This window comes from Zerene cesonia, chromosome 19 (assembly GCF_012273895.1).
Source record: "Zerene cesonia ecotype Mississippi chromosome 19, Zerene_cesonia_1.1, whole genome shotgun sequence".
Classification (NCBI taxonomy): domain Eukaryota; kingdom Metazoa; phylum Arthropoda; class Insecta; order Lepidoptera; family Pieridae; genus Zerene; species Zerene cesonia.
Window position 1 is genome coordinate 9,455,702 of NC_052120.1, and position 21,734 is coordinate 9,477,435.

Sequence of the window (21,734 nt, forward strand, 5' to 3'; positions counted from 1 at the left end):
TAGTATGACGCAGATGCCGTACAAAATCAAATGACCAAATTTAGCCCGGTAATTGTCGGAAAATAAAAAATAAATCCGTTTTTGTGGCGCACCATTTTTTTACGGCACTGCGCGTTTTCTTATTATTTTTAATGGATCTTTTCGGTGGTAAGAATGCCGTACAAAAATATGTGACCAAAATGTACTCACTCTACCTGTACTTTTGAATTCTCACCTGCACTCAGTTGGACAGCTTACAAGTGACGGCATAGTGCTGAATCTTATTATTTTATGCTCTTATATCGTTCTAGATAGGTCACCTGGTGGTTCAAATGACCCGTAATTTTTTCTATATGGGCCTGTAGTCTATTGAGTCTACAACAACAAAGCCCGATGTTGTTGAGCGTTAATACCATTTATCCGCTAAATCAGTACTTTTCCATTACAATAAAAATACATGGAGATCTGTGTGTACTTTGAGTCCTAAATCGTAGTTCTATCATAACTTTAGCAGCGGATATGTAAAACTTTTCTTTAATCTAGTTTTCTAATTTTAAATTTATTTTATGTATTATATATTTTCTAGTATGAAGTCTCCTAACACAGTGTGACAATTGAGAAATGCCATTACATATTTCGAAACACCTTTATCCTGACCCTTACTGAATTGTAAGACAAGTTTGTGTGAATATAAAAATAATTCCCACTTATTAAATTGTTATGACTCAATATTTCACTCGAGTTGTAAATAACGAAGAATAAATCACAATATCACTCCTTGAACTATATTTCGTTATAAGATATATTAATGTCATTTCACAAACGCGAGGAAATATTAATGCTTAGTATTAGGCAAACAAATTTCTAACCAAATATAGTATATATCTATTACTAGCTGCGCCCCGCGGTTTCACCCGCGTAAGTCCGTATCTCTTAGGAATATCGGGATAAAAAGTTGCCTATATGTAATTCCAGTTGTCCAGCTATCTACGTACGAAATTTCATTCAAATCGGTTCAGTAGCTTTTGCGTGAAAGAGCAACAAACACACACACATCCTTACAGCATTTATAATATTAGTAGGATAGTAGGATATAGTAGGATGTATATTTAAAAGTGGTCACGGCTCATTAATATATGTAGATTGATTATTTCAACCGATATTACGAATTGGGTAAAGACACAAATCACTGTCACTATTCAGTATAAATAGTTACCAACTACATACTTTAAGGTAGGTACTAATATGTAACATATGTAAATTAATAGCATCGCATGATTTTCACAGTCCCTACATATTTTTATTTATTTTAATTTGTGTTAAAATATCTTAGATAAATAAACATTCCCACATTCACGAACAGTTTCTAAACGAGTGAATATAATTGATTGATATAATTGAGTTTTAAAAATCGCTTGTACGTGTTAGATACGAATTTCAAATCTCATTAAGATGTGATTAATAATAATGTATAATAATTATATGTATACGTAATGTGATGCTTTAGTTCTCATAAATAGTGAAATGAAGTAATATCATTTTCGTCCTCGGTTTAATCAACTAACTCTCTCTAGCTCTAGGGATGTCATGTAAATATCGATACAACATTAAAAATAGAAAGTGTTTTTTTTTTTAATTGTATGCTCTGTGCACAACATACTTGAAGATAAAATATGCCATTTTAATGACGATAACGATATCCCATTATTTCATTGAGCGGTTTTTTATTTTCTAAAATACCTAATTTATTTATTGGTACATATACTTTGATTTAACTGTTAGTTTTCTAGAATAGAAATATAGGAAATAAATAAATCGTTATCAACCCATTTAAATGTTACGAGTACATAAAATATTGTTTATAAAATATGACTCATCAATCCTCATGAATGCATACTATTTAGTGAATTTCAGATAGCCTATTAACAAATCGATAAAGGTGTGACTTGTGAATTATTACCAGCTGGTAAAGGTATTTAACTATTACTCATTTTCTGTTCAAAACTATTAAAATTTTATATATTTCGAAATAACTGCTGATTGCGTTTGGTGTCCCCTTTATAAATAAGAAAGTTTGTTTTGATGCTAAGTTGTCCGAATAATTCTTGACCAAACGCCTGCATTCCATAATATCATAGATAACATAATAGTAATAAAATGTAAAAGCCACAGTCCGCCTCGCTGTTTAAAATATATGTAAAACTGTTTTTGAGATAAAATTATCAACCAGATAATTTGACAGACATAGGCGATTTAAAATTTTAATTACGGGAACAAATAATTTCTTTTTAGCGCTTTTGTTAGAATCGACTTGCATATTGTAAGTATGAGCTATTGATAACGCGGTGGTTGAACGGACGATCCTATAAATAGTTATCGACGTTTACATTAATATAGACATCACTATTAGTTGCAGCAAGTCGTGATGAAAGTGAACCGGCTTCATTGTGAAACGGTGCATTCTCTTGTCTATGAACATTTCCATTTCCATAGTTTTATAAATGTGAAAGTTTGTATGGATGTATGGATGCATGGATGTTTGTTACTCTTTCACGCAAAAACTACTGAACCGATTGCAATGAAATTTGGTAAGCAGATGGACAACTGGAATAACATATAGGCAACTTTTTTCCCGATATTCCTACGGGATACGGACTTACGCGACTGAAACCGCTGGGCGCAGCTAGTTATTTTATAAAGGAAGGAAGACATTATGGTTGGGATCGTAGAGATGATTATCTGTTATAATTGGATGAGTAAAAAATATGGATTAATACAAATAAGTTTATATTATATAGCTTCAAGTATTTCTGGTTCTTCTATTTGTATATTGTTATCGTACGATAACGCGAAATGCACGCAAAACGTGCAAGTATCGATTTTTAAGCAGCACAGATAATATTAATAGGTAGTACTAGCAGCATAGTATAAATGTATAATCTATAGCTATAATAATATTATAAGTGTATAATCCTACTAATATCATAAATGCGAAAGTTTGTAAGGATGTGTGTGTGTTTGTTGCTCTTTCACGCAAAAACTACTGAACCGACTGCTACGAAATTTGGTTCGTAGATAGCTAGACAACTGGAATAACATATAGGTAACATTTTATCCTGGTCTTCCTATGGGATACGGACTTGCACGGGTGAAACCGCGGAGCGCAGCTGGTATAATCTATACGGAGTAGGTGGGTACCTATCTTAAATACGAAGGCCTTTTCCGAATAAATACGTGTTTTGAAAATGTTTTATCACAATGTAGGTAAAGGTACGCCATTCTACGGTATGTATTTAAAATATCTTGCGCATTAAGTCGACAGGAATCCATAAAAATATGACTAGAAATAACCGGTAAAATTTATGAGGTCTTTATTGATATATTTTACTTTCATACATTCCAATGTTTTATTGAATAACCTATCCAATGTTTAAGATAGGAAACTTTTTGATTTGTATTTAGTATAAAGTAACACTAGCTATTAGAATATATAATTTATTGGGTACACTATATTAGATTGTTCTTGTAGACTTGTTTAAAACGAATTCATAAAACTTATAAGTGAAATATTTCTATCTATATAAGTTGCATTGAGTGGACTATATACTCTTAACTTTTAAAACATTCATAATATACCTATTTACTTATGTATGAACAATAATAACGAGTCACTTCGCATCTCGCGTAATTTACAGAGACAGCACGAGTAGAAGGCATAATATTTCCTGTTAAATACAGGAAAATATTGCGTACGTTGTTAGGATAATTGACAAAATCGAGTTATAATGTAAATAAATAAATTATACGTACTTTTAAATTAGTAGATAAGTTTCTGTTATTGAATAAACTCATAATTATTGTCACATTATTAAGCGATTTAAAAAATATTTCGTGAAGTTATGGAAAGTTCACAAATGCTGTATTTGCTAGCAAACCTTGAAAGTTGAAACCGCGAGGCGCGGCCAGGCCATATTTGTATTTTTGTATAGTGATTTAATTTATTTTATTAATTTTTGCTTATTTGTTAATTACTTAAAATTGTAATGCATTTCGTCGGTAGTGGAGGGGGGTCACTGACTATTTGACAATTGTAATCCAACATCCACTATCCTGTAACTGTAAGCGGCTCAGTAGAGTCACGATTTACCCCATGTCCCATTCCACGAGGGCCTTTGGTATGTGGAAATGCATTCTCTACTTAAATAAGATGTTTCACTTAAATGGTTTGATACGATGATAAATAATACTAGTAGTTAATTAATGTTATTATTCATTTCGTATGAAACGAATAATCGGTTTAATTAGGACAAGATGCAAATTTAAAATGGTGTTTGGAATTAGTCATATATACATGTTTATTTTCCCACGATACAGGCTAGCCTAGTGTGCGAGTGGGTAACGAATGATCTTGATTGGCTACACAATAATGTGTTTTGGAAATAAATATATTTTTAATTTTTAATAAGACTAAAAAAAACCTGATAATATTTTCATATCTAAATTGAGGGCGGAAGTCGGTTATGCTTCGGCAGGAATAGGGCCATCTCGCACCGGGGAGCAAAACCTTTAAAAAGAGCCATCACATTTGCAGTTGCCATATCTCTTCACATGTTCATGGGCTCACTTACCGAACCACCAGCGCAGTTGCCCGCTATAAAAAAAATGAAGGCTGACGCATAAAATAGTTATAATATTAATAGCTTACACGAATCAATTACATCATAAATTGATCACGATACTGGAATTATAAAATATCAATGTCATAGCGATCGTTACTGAACAATTAATTTGTTTTAATTAGTTAATGTATTTGGGCCACGCTTAGAATTGTAGTTTTCTTTTTTATTATTTGCTTACGTGTGTAGCTACTTATTGTAAAATAAATAATTAAATAAAATCATTTATTGAACAAATTATATGCTCAAGAAGGATGTATTTTAAAGCATCTATCTATGGTCAACAGAAATAGATTCGGCATAGTTTAACACTACATACCTCGATAATGAGACGAAATTTTAAACATCAAATCTCTCTCTTTCATCTTTTAACATTGACCAAAATCAGAAATAGGTGACGAAAGGAAAAAGGCTCCATTTGCCAAGACATGATTCACTCCATTGAGTGAGTCCCAACGTGTGGAATATGTACATATGGGTGAAATTTATAATATCACCTTGTAAATCTCCAACTATACTGTAATAACCTTCATACTTCGATTTATATCAAATCATACGTTGTCATTTCGAATTAACACCATTAGGAATTCTAACATGAATTCGAAATACTTCCGTAATGTATCCAGATCGGACCGAGTCGGGTCACGTCGCGGCCGACGGAAGCGCGTTCAATGCCAATGATCTGCGCACGTGCTGAATCGTGATCCGTGCGTCACTTTCGTTGCATCGCTGCTAGAGTTTGGTAATGTAGGTGCACTAGTTTTCAGAACTCGTCTTGTTCGGAATTAGAAATTTCTGCTTTAGTTAGGGGGTGGGTTAGGTTAGCATAGTTTTTCTTAAATTGTATAGAAATAGGTCGCTCCGGTAGGTTCGCAACCGGCTCCTTATGGTCGTTTGAAAAAGGAAAACGTTTACGGACATTATTGTTTAACAAATATAATATTTTTATAACTAAGTAGCAGACACTCGGAACTATAACTGCAAGGTGAAATTATTTTTGAACGCTCTCGTAGGTGCTCATGTTATCTAGGTACTATATTATATAGTTATATAATTTAGCAAATAAAAAACAATGTGTTCTAACCAACAATACAGTACAGTACACTATGAACGTGTTCATTACTGTTTGGTGTACTATATTACGCTATGACCTACATAGTAATATTACATTATAGCGTAGCCTGAAAGCCGCTTTAGCAAATCCAGTAATAACTTTGTAGGTAATTACAGTAGCAGCTCATAAATGTAATGAGTTGCCATCTGTCACGTTGCTGACCTGCTTTACAAAGATGATAAGTTAGTTTTAGCTCTTACATTATTGCGTAAACAAGTTATTTTATGGGCTTCTGAACTGGATTGCCTGGAAGAAATCACTACATTTAGGATAAACTTGCCCTTTTTCATGTGTTCTTATATATGTTTGTTTGTAACTATATGTGCAAAAAGTTAAATTCCGGAATTAATAGGACACAAATAACTTGTAGGCGAGGCCAGACTGTGTCACTTAAGACTATTCTAGCAGAGAAAAGCGTGAAAAATCTTTTTTCAATTAAAATATTATTATTGTAAAATATGAATTCCAATTAAGACAATATCCACCTTATCCGCATCTGTATGCGTTCCAAAATCTTGCGAAAACTGATAAAAAGTTCATGAGAAAAAGTTAAATGTCTGTTTAACTTTTTCTCTTTAATTTATACATTTTTAACGATGGAAGACAGAAATACGTAAAGCGGACGAACCGTGAAATATATAATACACTGAATATATAATAGTATTTCACGTTATTTAATGAACTTGAGTAATTAATATAAACACAAGTAAAAACATATAACATTAGAAATAACGATTAAAATAAATGGGAATTATACACGTTCAGAATCAATTATAAATTATTTGCAGCAGAGAAATCGCTACAATAATAGCATTCGTAATAATATGAGTTTATAGGTAATTCAGTATGCGTTATGTTTATAAGCGAATTGTGTAAATAACTAGCTTTTACCCGTGGCTTCGCACGCGTTAAATTTGCAGTAGTTTAACGGATGTAATTATTCCCTATCAAAAAACCTATCAAATCTGTTGCGTAATATTTAAGTTCTAAGTATACAGACACAGAGACGGCGGCGTAGTAGGATGACTTTTCGTTGTGTTTTCATGTGTTCCCTGAAGTGATATATAGTATAAAAAAAATCTTCGTTTATTTCGTATGACAATAAATATTATTTCATTTAAGTTTTATCTAGATGCGTGCCGCGGAACGCAGAAGATTTATTATTTTAAATTAAAATACTAAAAAGTTAATTGAATTCAAGAAATAAGATAGCATTTAAACAATAACTCGCTTTTCAGCTATGAGACCTGACATTTCTTAGAAATATTTATAATTATTATGATTTATTGGTTTAAATGGAAATTGTTTAATATATTTTTAGTATCCACAGAGCATCCGTCAGGACAGGTGGTCATAGATAATTTTTGAATGAGAACATTTAGAATAGTTTATTTTTAGATATTGTAATAGAGATAATAGTTTTAATAAACATGATTAAAATTTTAAGTGTAAATAAATAGATAGATTTTGGGCAATAACTTAGTCGTCAGCGTGAAGGTATTATGTTATCTGTGGTCAAGGTAAGGATTCAATTATATACTAAATGTATACTATATAAATACAATAGCTGCCTAATGTTTATAATAAAATTAATAAAGATTTGAATTTAAATTATAAACGATTTTGGATATAAATCCGAAGCTATAAATTTTGTAAAAATATCCTAAAAATTATTAACAAGAAAATTCACCTCACCTTATATTATTATTTAAAAAAAATTACCGATGTTTTTTAATTGACGATTTATGCGAAATAATAAGATATATATATAAGATATTCGAAATATTCGATTATAAGATATTCGAAATTGCATATTCTCGAAAATATCACATTGCAGCATATTTTTACTAAAAGATTAATTCAATATAAAAAAAATAAATTACCCATATTTTTTATTTTTACTATATTCGACCATATGATAATAAATAAAACTATTTTTTGTATAGTATAGTTGGAGATAGTTTGTAGTTTAGAGTAATAATAATATAGGCTATACTTTACTGCAATCTAATATCTGTTTCGCATGGGAAGGTCCATTATGAAGAGCATTTGAATTTTAAATCACTCCGAAATAAAAAAAAAGTATGAATTTTTTTGTTATATTTGACAGCTTGCATATAAGACACGGGAATTCACTGCGTCTATTTTATGTAATATGTATATATCCTACTAATATTATAAATGCGAAAGTTTGCAAGGATGTGTGTGTGTTGGTTGCTCTTTCACGCAAAAACTACTGAACCGATTGCAATGAAATTTGGTACGTAGACAGCTGGACAACTGGATATAGGCTACTTTAATCCCGATATTCCAACGGGATACGGAGTTACGCGGCTAAAACCGCGGGGCGCAGCTAGTATTGTATAATTGTAAAATTTGAGTTTGTACACGATTGAGATTGAGATTGTACACGAATGGAAAACATCAGTATAATCATAATTTATTGAAAAAACGACGCTTTTGATCGCAACATTTGTGACGTTATTAAATTATTTATGATTCTAATTTTAAATTTCAGATGTATATCATAGCTTTGTTGGCGTGCGTGTGTGCGTGCAACGCGTTGCGTGTGGGCGTTGGCATCGCTGACGTGACAGGACCGCCGGCAGAAATTAATTTTGTAAGTAAAAAAGGTTTAAAGGTTTATAATTGATTTTATTTATAATTTTGTTAATTTATGCATTTCCATGATGTTGAAAATTTAAGTAAAGCGCGAATAAGATAACTGCCTACGCGTGTATAATTCGTCAGAGTTTTCTAATTGACGATACAATAGAATTTGAACTTTACCCTTCACGTAATTAGGTGTCAATTTCGATGAAATTTTTACACAATTACACCGCTCGGACATTATTGACGACCTTTAAATGGCGACAAAAGGCGACGTGAGTTTTTGGTATTCTTACAGTTGTGTCACAAGGCATAAATATAAATTACTATTTAGCAATATTCAATTTAAATACAAGATCATCTTTAGTAAATTTATTCATCCATAAGTCACAAACTTTTCAGCTTAATAAACTTAAGAGCATTTTTATGAATCAAGACTCATAGTAATGTGTACTTATATATATCAAAAACAATACCTTGTCATGTAACTAATTTCAGTAAAGAAGCACATGATTTGTTAAGCGCACACTGATTCAATCTATGCTAATATTATAAAGCTGAAGACTTTGTTTGTTTGAACGCATTGATCTCTGGAACTACTGGTCGGATTTGAAAAATTCTTTCAGTGTTAGATAGTCCATTTATTGAGGAAGGCTATATGCTATATATGTAACATGGGCGAAGCCGGGGCGGACAGCTAGTCTTATTTAATCTGATAGAATCCTGATGAAAAAGTGAATGAAATGTATAGGCATAGTACAAATTGGACTATAGCTTAAGTCGCTAATCAAGTTTCCACTGTACTATGGTTTAAGAAAAAGATTCATAAACCTTGTAAAGGTTACAAAAAATTAGTTTTGCTACAGTATGGCAATGCTACGAGCAATAATCTCTCAACTAACTCTCATTGAAGGAATAAACTTTCCGATTCATATTCTAGTAGGATACTGGTACACTGAACGTCCTTGGTCACCACATTATAGCGTGTGATTAACATGAGCAGAAGTTTGCTTCTTATTTGAGTGCAAATATGCGTTAATTACATTCACACACATACTCAAGGTTCGTTGCGCGCGTCCATACTAATCCTACTAATGTTATAAATGCGAAAGTTTGTAAGGATGCGTGTGTGTTTGTTGCTCTTTCACGCAAAAACTACTGAACCGATTGCAATGAAATTTGGTACGTAGACAGCTGGACAACTGGAATAACATATAGATAACTTTTACCCGATATTCCTACGGGATACGGACTTACGCGGATGAAACCGCGGAGCGCAGCTAGTGCTTTACATATGAGAAATTTTGAATGAATAGAAAAAATTTGATCACAGGATTCGAACCCGCGTTTTTTTTGCCAATCCGTCACAACGCCTAGCCTCTCGGCCACCTGTGATCCCGCCACAGTAATCGAATTTCTTCTATTCTTTCGGTTTTATGTGCCCCCCACGCCATCTATTGACAGTGTTAAGTCAACTAAGGGACGATTCACATCGACAGCTCGAGCAGCTAACGATGGACTAACATAGATGGACAGCGCTTACAGTCATAGTCATTAGCTTGAAGCTTGATCATACGATCGCCCGAAGCAATAGCAACTGCTGCAGTTGTAGTCAGAAGCACAGATTTCTAATTATATTTTATATTGAGACTGTCGCATCTTGAATGGACTACTTCAGGCAGTCCATGTGAGTCGGCCTTAGGTTGGTTTTATGTTGAAACTAGCTGCTCCCCGCGGTTTCACCCGCGTAAGTCCGTATCCCGTAGGAATATAGGGATAAAAAGTTGCTTATATGTTATTCAAGTTGTCCAGCTGTCTACGTACCAAATTTCATTGCAATCGGTTCAGTAGTTTTTGCGTGAAAGAGCAACAAACACACACACATCCTTACAAACTTTCGCATTTATAATATTATATGTAATATATACTAGTAGGATGCGAAAGTTTGTAAGGATGTGTGTGTGTGTTTGTTGCAAAATTTCTCATATATTACGATTAGTTAAATTAATTACGTTTACAGATGGGCTATGCTAACTTTGAGCAAGTGGGCCACGGTATACATCTGCGTCAGTTCGCGCGCGCTTTCGTGTTTGAAGACGAAGCGAGCGGACATCGCTTCGTGTTCGTATCTGTAGATGCTGCTATGATGGGACACGGTTGTAGGAATGAGGTACATATGTATTCTTTTTATTTGTTAGCAACTGACCCAACAGATATATTTTATACCTTTTTATACCTTCGTGCGAAATGTCAAAGGTGTGTCTAAGTCTAATGGAATGGCCGTTAAATTTCCCTTATTTTTAAATTTTTTCTTTCATAAGATCCTCCTGGTGACAAAAATAAACACAAGAATAAAAAATAATTTAACACAGAGATAACATAAATACCGTAAGGGTGGTTTTGAACCTTTGTGTTTTACTTTTGAATTAATTATACGTGGTTAACATACATAATATATACAAACAGATAAAAATATATTATAGATCTTAAGCGCCATCCATTTTTTCTACATATTCTCATATTATTACGAGCTATGAGAATTATGTAATATTTCAATGCTATAAAACTAAAAATTAAATTTAGTTTGAAACTTGTTTTGAATGTACCTAATTTAATCGACCTTTTTTGATTTCCAGGTGATAAAACGCTTGCAAAAGCGTTATGGTGACATGTATTCAGAACAGAATGTGATCATTAGCGGGACACACACACATTCCACCCCTGGAGGGTTTCTATTGGACTTCCTTTTTGACCTGCCCATCCTGGGATTCGTGAAGGAGACCTATGTTGCTTATATTACTGGAATTTTAAAGGTATGGTAACAGTTACGCTTAGTTATCGTTTTAGTTATCGTATATCGCTTATTGATTATAGATTTTTAGGAGAAGAAGATTATTAGGAGTTATGCAGGTCGTAATAGAGATGACTTTAAACTTTTATAAATATACGATCTTGAATTAAAAGTAAAGGAATCATAAGTTTGAAGCTTGGTAATAATGTGAACTACAGGTTAAAGTTAATATTAAGTTTTTAAATACTCTTATATGAGTTTATTAACCAAAAATTCAAAGTTGAATTGTCGTTAGCTATAGAGCTTTAACCCTTTATCATGAGATAAAATGATGACATTAAATTACGTACTCTAATATAATATTCGATTCATCACACTTCAATGACATTAAATGACGTAGGTACTTTAATATAATATTCGATTCATCATACTTGAATGTAAGAAATTTATCATATTACAGAGTATAATAATAGCCCACAACAAGCTCACACCAGCTCGGATGGAGTATGGAGAAGCAGAATTACTCGGTGCCAACATAAACAGATCTCCCACATCCTATCTACGGAACCCCCCTGAGGAACGCGCTAAGTATGTATTTCCATCCGACTTCAAAAAAGGAAGAGTTTATCCAGTCTTTCTTTTCTCATTCTTATTTTATTTGAAAGCTGGTGCCTGCCATGTGGTTTCATTTAAATTTGGTTTAGTTTTGACAATTTGAAGGCGGTTTAGTTTTATGTTAAAAATAACTATCTTTAAGTATACTTTTATCTATGATTTTATCTTTTCCTTCACTTCTGCTAAATTGTGCAAAAAATTCCTCTTTAAGAAATGCCCTATCATTTAGTCTGTCCTATTTGTTATTATTGACCACCTCCTTGGTACAGTGGTTAACGCGTGAGCGTAGAACCGAGGGGTCCTGGGTTCGATTCCCGGTGGGGACGCACAAAAAAAAACATGTCTCGGTCTGGCAGGACACAGAAGGCTGATCACCTACTTGCCCCTAAAGAAAATCGATCAGTGAAACAGATGTATATCATCTGCCCCATACCCCAGTAGGGGACACGGAACTTCACTTTTTTTATTTGTTATCAATTTAAATAAAAATATATATATTATATTTATATTTCTCTTAGGTACGAATACGACGTGGACAAAACCTTGGCCCAGGTGCGTTTCATCACACCGGACAACCAGATCCTGGGCGTCATCAACTGGTTCGCGGTGCACCCCACCAGCATGAACAACACCAATAGGCTAATCTCATCGGATAATGTTGGCTACGCGTCCATACTGATGGAGAAGGCGCTGAACGGAAACGAAACTCTACCTGGAAAGGTATGTATAAGGTTGTAATCTTCTAATAATATACAAAGTTTTTAACATGAAGTGGTGGGAATGATAGCTATATGGAGGGGGAATGATAACAGGCATTATCTGGGTGCAGACCCAGTCCCTTCACGAATGTGGCTTGATGGACAGAAGGGAAATCCCTACTACTTCCGACTAAATAGTCGGAAAGTATCTGACTTAGTCCACGGCTTCTACCCCGGGGGCCGTAGGTATCTAAAAATGCATTATCTGGGCATTAAGAAACACAACTCATTAAGGAATACAATGAGTTTAGTTGGCAATCCACTTTTGCAGTACATAACGCAGAACCAGGTAAAAGTAATCACTTCAAAAATATAAAATGCATTTTCTGGGTACTTTGATCGAAACACAGTGTTTTGTATGAAATTTTTATTAACACGGTTGCATCGAAAGTACTCGGTAGTTTCTGAAAAATAAATTGCTATTAGATTAACCCCAGTCACGGGGCCAGTATGAGCGATGTTTGAATAATATATTTAGTTCAGTCTCTAACTTTGTCTGAATAATTCTGTTCAATTGTTTTCGACCATGTCCTTTTTTTAACCGATTCTCACCTTCCAGGGCCGCATAGTGTGCGCATTCGCGTCTACAAATCTCGGCGATGTGTCCCCCAATACCAGGGGCCCCCGGTGCGAGTTCTCCGGTGACGTGTGCGATCAGGAGTCACTATTGTGCAAGGGGGCCAAGGAACGGTGCTTTGCGTCTGGCCCCGGGAGGGATATGTTCGAGAGCACCAAGATTATAGCCACCAAGATGTTCCAGACTGCTATGGTAAGCTGTTTATTGTTTGACTGGTAATTAAGGAGGTAAGATTAAGAGTAAGAGGTAAGATAAGAAAAGAATTTCAGAATTGTAGCCTCATCTTTTTTAAGTCGATTAAAAATAGATAATACTAAACCCTTTTTTCCCAGAAAGTTCTAAAACAGCCCGGAATCGACCTCACTGGCCCCGTCGGCGTCGTCCATCAGTTTGTGGATATGCCCAAGGAAGAGGTGGCCCCGTACGATCCTGTTACTCAAACATTTGATACAGTGAGTATAACTTTATTATATGAAAAACAGACTTGGATATTGTTTTGCATTACTGCATTACACATTCGTTAATGATTTGTCTAACTAAAATCAAATATTTAACTACACAATTTAAACAATTTAAACTACTTAAACACTTTAAACAATTTATTTATTAATTCAGCTTGGGTGTGTTGTTACATATACGTGGAACTCTCCACACACGTGATCTTGCTCTGTTTAAATTTATTTTCTTTACTTCTTTTTAATGAAACTGAATTTACTTAAACTTCTCTTCAAAGCACTTTTACAATAATTTACCATACCACAACTAAACAGTGCAGGATTGACGTTAGATCCTTTACATATAAGCGCCAAAGTGTCAGACTGCGTCCCAGCTTCTTCTGTATCAACTTAATACTGTTGAGATGATTAATTTTTGATTCCTTATATTGCAGTATCCCTTAATAATATCAACGTTTAAATACGTTCTTAGAGCGTCGTTTTGTTAAGGTTGCACTTTATACTTTAGTATTCACGCATATATGCAATATATTCCCAAAAAACAAACGTATGCGTGCCCTTGCGATGGTGCGATGGTGGACAACTTGCGTCGGCACCTTTGCAATCACTGTATACCACAGATACCATAGACCCTGCATCCGATTTCTCGTTACTTACTTAATAAATAAGCTATTCGTTTGTGGCAGAGCGCCAACGTGTCGGGCTGCGTGCCAGCGATGGGCTACAGCTTCGCGGCGGGCACGACGGACGGGCCGGGCGCGTTCGACTTCCGGCAGGGCACCACCTCGCCCAACGCGCTGTGGAACGCCGTGCGGGACTTCCTGGCGCAGCCCACGCCGGGGGACGTCGCTTGTCACGCGCCCAAGCCGATCCTGCTGGCTACGGGCCGGGTGAGTTCCTGCCCCACTTTCTTGGCCCGCTCCCGTTATCATCTAGAGTACCGGTCTGGCTACGGGCAAGGTCCTGCTTTGCCCGTGTTCCATATAATGTCTATAGCATTTAGTGATCATGTGCATAGACAATAGTAAAATAATTTCTGTAATTATTCAATTTTTTTTTTTGTGTTAGTGTATAGTTCTGCATTTTTTTGTACACGATTTCACCAATGTATAAAATGTCACATATAATATTGAATACAATAGGAAATAATATCTACCAAATATAACTATAAATAATACATTATTTCCTCCATATTTAATACAGCCTTTCTGCATGCGGCATCACCCACGTAGTCAAAGAAAAACTCCCATAATTTCTGTTCCCGTTATATTTTCGGTATAAAAACTACCCTATCCTTTCTAGGATCTTTAACTTTTCTCCCAAATCGGTTCTGTGGTTTAGGCCTGAAAATAAGACAGACAGACAGTTTTACACATCGTTCGTGCCAATATAATATTTTATTTTAGATTATTTATTTCAGATGAAGTTCCCATACGAATGGCAGCCGCACATAGTGTCGTGTTCAGTGGCTCGCATCGGGGGCCTGTTCCTCGCAGCTGTTCCCGGAGAGTTCACGACCATGTCCGGGAGACGCTTGCGCCGTGTCGTTGGAAACGCTTCCGGGGCCAAGAAGGTCGTTCTTGCCGGACTGTCCAATATATATTCTGATTATATCGCCACGCCGGAAGAGTATCAGGTAAAGTTATTAATATTCGCAAAAAGATGACATTTTGCGTAGTTTTTGAAATTATTTCTAGTCGGTATATTTTTCCAATGTTGCAAATTTATAATCAATTTTACATTTAATTATAGAATAGATAGGTGTTAAGAATGATTGTCTATTTTAGATGAAGCTTAACATTAATGAATGTCGACTACTGAGTATTCATACAGCAAACTGCAGAGTTGAATGTAGAATTAACGCAAAAACGGCGTTTACTATAAATAATTACCCTTAGGTACTTTGAAACTTGCTTTGAATAAGACATAGATTAGGAAATGAACCTTATGATTACAATATTAAGGTTTTTATTCGAACTTCTTATAACCAGGCGCAGCGCTATGAGGCCGCTTCTACAATCTTCGGGCCGCACACCTTGGACATCTATCTGAATAAATATGTCGAGTTGACAAATGCACTCGTTAAAGTAAGTTCTTTCTATTAGTATACATATACAAGCCTTTGCGACAATACAATAATATCATGAGTATATTTTATTATCCTGATTAGGATTGCCAGGATTTATTTCTTATTTACGTATACTCTGTGTAAGACCAAGTGAGACAAATAAGTTGATTCTATTATAAAAATAATATTTTTTTTTACTTGCTATCCGCAAGATTTCGCTCCCATAAGAGAGGAAAAGATAGACAGTCTCGGGGGTTTTCCCCACAAAATTCCCGTTTCTGACGATTACTGACATACATCCTGAAATATACATATTATTCCGAAATACATCTATCTTTTTGCCTCGAAACTATTTCTATGCAAAATTTTATCCTTATCATTTAATTTTCTGGTGTTAAGATTAGATTTTACTAAAAGGACTGATTTAATTCAGACTATTTACACTTACTATCGGTGGTATATCGGATCGGTGACAATACAACAATATTAACATCATCTCGCTATCTTGATTAGGATCGCTAGGATACCCTGTATAAGAGCAAGTGAGACCTCTTAATTATATTAAAGTGTGTGTATTCTTTTTTAAATTTTTTGTTAATCTATATGAATATTCGGACCGCGCAGGGCGAGAGAGTGGACAGCGGGCCGCAGCCGCCGGACTTCAGCAACCAGCTGATCACGCTGGTGCCGCCCGTGCTGTGGGACGCGGCGCCGTGGCGGCGCGAGTTCGGCGACTGCGTGCGCCAGCCGCTGCCCGCCTACAGCTGGGGGGACGTCGCCTCCGCTACCTTTGTAACTATCCACTGCCCTTCGCGTGCCGCTGTGCATTCCCACTGCTGGGACACGGGCCTCCTGTGAGGCTTGGCAGATGAAACATGACGTCGATCTGTCATCCGTTTATCATCAGCCCGTATATGTTCCCACTGCTGGAACATAGGCTATGAGGATTCGAACCACAAGCCACCACACTGGGCAAGTGAGGTCAGTGGCCTCTTATGACCTCGGGCTGTAACACCACGTCGACCAAGTGCCTAGACAAACGTCACATGTCACATGCCAGAACCACACGAGAGGCACCACCTATCAAATAGACAAGGAATATTAACAATCGGTTCACTTTGTAAAAGCTATTAAGTAACAAGCACAAAAAATACAGTCGAGTTGAGATCTCCTCTTTTTTGGAGTCAGTTAAAATGCAAGGATATGAAATGAATTTCTTATATAAATATCTTATATAGATAACTAATAATATCATACCTAAAACCAAACGTTCTTTACATGTTTGTTGATTCCCAAAATAAATCTAAACAATTCGATTAAAATTACTTCTATTAAAATTAATTAATTGGCCTTGGAAAGCAATGACAATTTAATCGAGCAACACCACAGGCTAGAGCTAGTAACATAACGCTATTTCCAGGTATCCGGGCACCCTCGTAACAGTATCCGGCATGGCCGCTGGTACGCCAGCGTGGAGCGGCTGCAGTCGGAGGAAGATGACGCTTGGGTCGTCATAGCAACGGACGCTGATTGGGAGACCAAGTGAGATTCGATAATTTTCTAGAATCTTCTGGAACATTCTAATATTTAATTTATAATTCTGGAATGTTCTGAAACATTCTAAAAGTAACCGAGAAATTACATGGATAGAGGGGTAGATATAAAGAAAAAACTGATGATGATCTTTATTGTAATCAAATAACAGATCATCATCATCATCATCATCAGCCCATATAAGTTCCCACTGCTGGGACACAGGCCTCCTATGAGGGTTCAGGCCATAATCCACCACGCTGGCCAAGTGCGGGTTGGCAGATGTCACATGCCGTCGAACTTTTAATTCTTGGACATGCCGGTTTCCTCACGATGTTTTCCTTCACCGTTTAAGCAGTGGTGATGTTATCTACATGCGCAGATAAATTGAAAATCAATTTATTTCCTGCGCGCTCGCCCGGTCTCGAACCCCGACTTATCGATTTTGAAGTCCGAGGTCCTCACCACTGAGCCACCACTGCTTTAAATAACAGATAGTTTCATATAATCACAAATATTATTTATAAATTTCAGATTCACATGGATACGTAACTCTAAAGTTCTAGGCACCAGCGAAGCCCTAATAGAATGGGAAATCCCCGAAGGCACCCCCCCTGGGACCTACCGTATACATCATTATGGCAACTATAAATATATTCTTGGGGGTATCTACCCGTACCATGGATTCTCAAACTCCTTTGAGGTTACATAATAAATAAAATGTTCTTAAATCAAATTTTGCAATGATAACCCAGTGTGGTGAATCTTTATTGTAATTAAGTCTGTAACAGAGATGGCAATACGGTGTGAGTGAGTTAGCATGCTTTGGTTGATTCGTTTGTCTTAGTATGTAGGTTTCGGAGGTGTTTTACGGTTGGTGGTTTCAGGGCCGTGGCAATATTATGTATTAAATAGAAATTGTTGAAAAGGGTCCATGGTTATTCAAACCATAAAAAGTCCATTAAACATACAAAAATGCAATTTAAATGGGCATAATTTTATTATTTACAAATAATTTGTGAAGGGATTTAACCAAAAATAAGAAAAATCAAACATTAAATATAAAAATTTATTGCCATAAAAAGTACTACTTTATTTAATAATAATTTATTGCATTGAGGTTATTCGGCTATGAAGTTAGTCACTAATTATATAAGTAGACTTATTTCCTTTACGTATTTTTTAAATACAAGTTTTCGCCAGTGTTGAATAAAATAGACTTAATTGTATCTTATTCTTAAGTCCTTGGCTTGATGGTAATTGTTTATTCCTTTTTATTAGATCACACGTATATTCGTATGTATATCTATTAGGTACTATGTGATATTGTATGAAATATATAATACGTAGGTTTCCGTTATAAATTAACTGTTGCAAAGTATTTTTAAATATTAATTACAATATTTTTTTTACTTTTTGATCTACATTGTATATTTCTAGATAGCTTTAATGTCTAACATTGGCCAAAGAAAAATAAAAATTGGCTTATAATACGTAATATAAAATTGTTTTAAATTCGTTTAATCGACCTTTCCTTTTGTTATCCAGTGATATTGTTTTCGTCCTGTCTATTACCAATTTTTAGAAACCAATTTTTAATTCAAAAAAAAAAATTCAAAAAAAAAAATTCAAAAAAAAAAAAACTACAAAAAAGTCCACACAAAATTTTAACATTGAATTTTATGCAAAATTATAGGGAAAGTTATAAGACATTTTAGTATAGTCTATGCAAATAATGAAAAACAATATTGGTTATTGTGAAGGAGCTTATGAAGAAACGAGACAGGAAAAATGAAGTGCTTTTGAACAAGCGAGAAAATTGCAATGCCATAAATATTGTCGTTATTCGTAGTGTAATGTTTTACATAATATTTGAAATGTGATCGCACTATTCCTAGTTAAAAATAAGAGAGCTTATGAACACTTATTATATTTTTAATTGTTAATATAATTATACACAGACGTAATTCCTTGCCGTGTTACTTTAGTATGAATAAATTATTTACGATTATTAAGATTGTGTTTCTTTTTATAATTTCTTATAGCTCATTGGGATATACAATATATTTTTTGAAAATATATATTATGAAATGATAAATCTAATTTCGTTATCTACATCTATGATAAATATACAGAAAAAAAATTATCAAACCTCTTTGGTTCTGGATTAACTCTTTTCTCTTACTACATAAAAGAGGTCGTGGAATACACATATTTTAATATTTGCTGACCGATTAAAATTGTGTCAGGAGCAGGTCATCGTAATATCTTGATCTTTTCTACAATACTAATTATTTTTTAAACAAAAAACGCCTTCATATTGTCAGTACTAGACCAAATTATAAAATAAATGGGTCCACATGATAAGCACCAGCTTTCAAGTAAAAAAATAATCATAAAAATCGGTTCATCCAGTAAAAAATAATGAACTACAAAAAAGAAAACAGTCCATTGATTACATCTTTCTTTTTTTAAGTCATTTGAAAAGGTCACAATTGTAAATAGTAAAGGTAAATGACCTAATATCCTCGAGCCTGCCAAATATCGTAAAGTTACGAAGAATATTGATTAGAAGCACTGTAACACCAGAAATTTTATATAGAGACCTACATATTATACTTTGACAAGTGGTAGAAATAATTAACTAGACTACCAACGCATAATTCATTGCTAATAATTAACTAACTATACAGATTATTTAGTTTTTTTACAAAGTGAAATGTCTAGAGCTAAGCTATACTTACAAATTAATTTAATTAAAATTATTTCGCGTAGCTACTATAATCAATCCCACATTTTCAAAAAAATAATGATATGTTTGCTCAAGATTGATTTGATGTTATGAGTTAAATAACAAGTAATGATATGTTATTTTGATAAGAGATAATTTCACCAATATCAAACTGATAGATTATATTTTGATAAAATTTGGTGATACCAGTAGAAAAATAATTAAATCTATTGCTATAATAGCAGAAACATGTATTTCCTCGCGTATACCTTGCATCTTACAGTCACTAAGTAAGTAGCTAGTAAATAGTGCTCCAATCACCAAAATAGTTTAAGTTAAAGCTAACTATAATTGCTATAGAAATATCCTCATTCTTACAAATATTATAAATGCTAATGTGTGTTTGTTTGTTTATCTTTTTTTCACATGGTAACGGAGCAATAATATGTATGATTTCTGTGTCTAGAGATAATTAGAAGACTAGAGGGATATAAGGTTAGTGTAGTCATTTCATTCCCATTTAAATATTTATTTTATTCCATAAACTTTCCATATATTCCATGTATTTGAATCATGCCAAGTTCTATTAATTCTATACATGGGGCGAGAACTTTTAATGTATTAATTGAAGCGGGTAAGACCCCAGGTAGAGACTAGAGAATAAGTTAATTATGTATTAAGAAAGAAAAGTATACAATTCTTTGTCTAGTAGTATTTCAAAAACTTCAAAAAGTTCGTACAAATTTACTGGCTGGTGAGATTGATGACGATTTAAATGAAAAAGTGTACTAAAAAAGCGCATTTTTAATTCTAGATTTAAATCTTTTATTAAATAATAACAAATATAAAATACTTCCGCTAAACGAAGTGTGACAAAATTAAAAAAAATGCGCTAAACATTGTTATTTATTTCATTCACAAAGGACTTGACAGACGATGTAATTATCTTTTATATTAATGTGGATAATACGTTTAATCAATGGTCCTTCTTTGATATAATGATAAAGCAGATTTACATTTTTATTTATATGTTCATTCGTGTAAACATTTTTATCGTAGACCTTTTAAGGAATGTTGAAGGAAAAAATTATAAATTGGTTTTTCAATTGCAAAAATTGTTCGTCATATTATATTGGATACAGTGAATACGTTATAAAGTAAGTAGTCGAATTAAAGTTGTATACTTTAAAACTAGTAGTGGATTATTATAATAATGATTATTATTGTATAAATAATCAATGCTTTAATCCAAAATTGTATAAAATTAGTAATTGTCTGTTTACAGTAGGATTTATTGCTAAAATTATCCAACCGATCATAATCATTTTAATTGAAAGCTTCTAATGAATTGTTAATGTTTTAAATGTAGTTTATTAACAAGCTTTTTTTATTCTTTTTATAAATTAAACCGATGAGAAACTAATTCTAACTCCAATAGTTGATAAAGAAAGTCTAAGGAAAAAAGAGAAAGTTCGTCATATCTTAAATTTATTTACTTCAAACTCAAACTCAAACATTTATTCATTCAACTGGACTTCTTATAGAAGCACTTTTAAATCGTCATAATATTACACAGTTATAACATTTAGGTACCACCGGTTCGGAAGGCAGTTTCTACATCAAGAAACTCTGTAGTTGCTCTTTTAAAATAATACTAGCTGTGACCCGCGGTTGAAACCGCGTAAGTCCGTATCCCGAAGGAATATCGGTATAAAAAGTGCCTATGTGTTATTTTAGTTGTCCAGCTATCTACGAAGCAAATTTCATTGCAATCGGTTCAGTAGTTTTTGCGTGAAAGAGTAACAGACGCACACATACATATGTATC

The 21,734-nt window shown here is 34.0% G+C and overlaps 1 protein-coding gene across 1 annotated transcript in view; it reads left to right on the top strand.

Annotated features, from left to right (window-relative positions):
• LOC119834528 (neutral ceramidase-like) overlaps positions 1–18,200 on the top strand; it is a 24,793-nt gene extending 6,593 nt beyond the window's left edge. Inside the window, exons 2-14 of the mRNA XM_038358918.1 lie at positions 8,288–8,389; positions 10,400–10,549; positions 11,016–11,192; positions 11,631–11,758; positions 12,304–12,505; positions 13,103–13,312; positions 13,453–13,572; positions 14,262–14,465; positions 14,996–15,211; positions 15,567–15,662; positions 16,268–16,435; positions 17,064–17,185; positions 17,711–18,200. Coding sequence (XP_038214846.1) covers positions 8,288–8,389; positions 10,400–10,549; positions 11,016–11,192; positions 11,631–11,758; positions 12,304–12,505; positions 13,103–13,312; positions 13,453–13,572; positions 14,262–14,465; positions 14,996–15,211; positions 15,567–15,662; positions 16,268–16,435; positions 17,064–17,185; positions 17,711–17,888 — 2,073 coding nt within the window. The 3' untranslated portion in view covers positions 17,889–18,200. The remainder of the gene's footprint in view (positions 1–8,287; positions 8,390–10,399; positions 10,550–11,015; positions 11,193–11,630; positions 11,759–12,303; positions 12,506–13,102; positions 13,313–13,452; positions 13,573–14,261; positions 14,466–14,995; positions 15,212–15,566; positions 15,663–16,267; positions 16,436–17,063; positions 17,186–17,710) is intronic.
• The last annotated feature ends 3,534 nt before the right edge of the window (positions 18,201–21,734 follow it).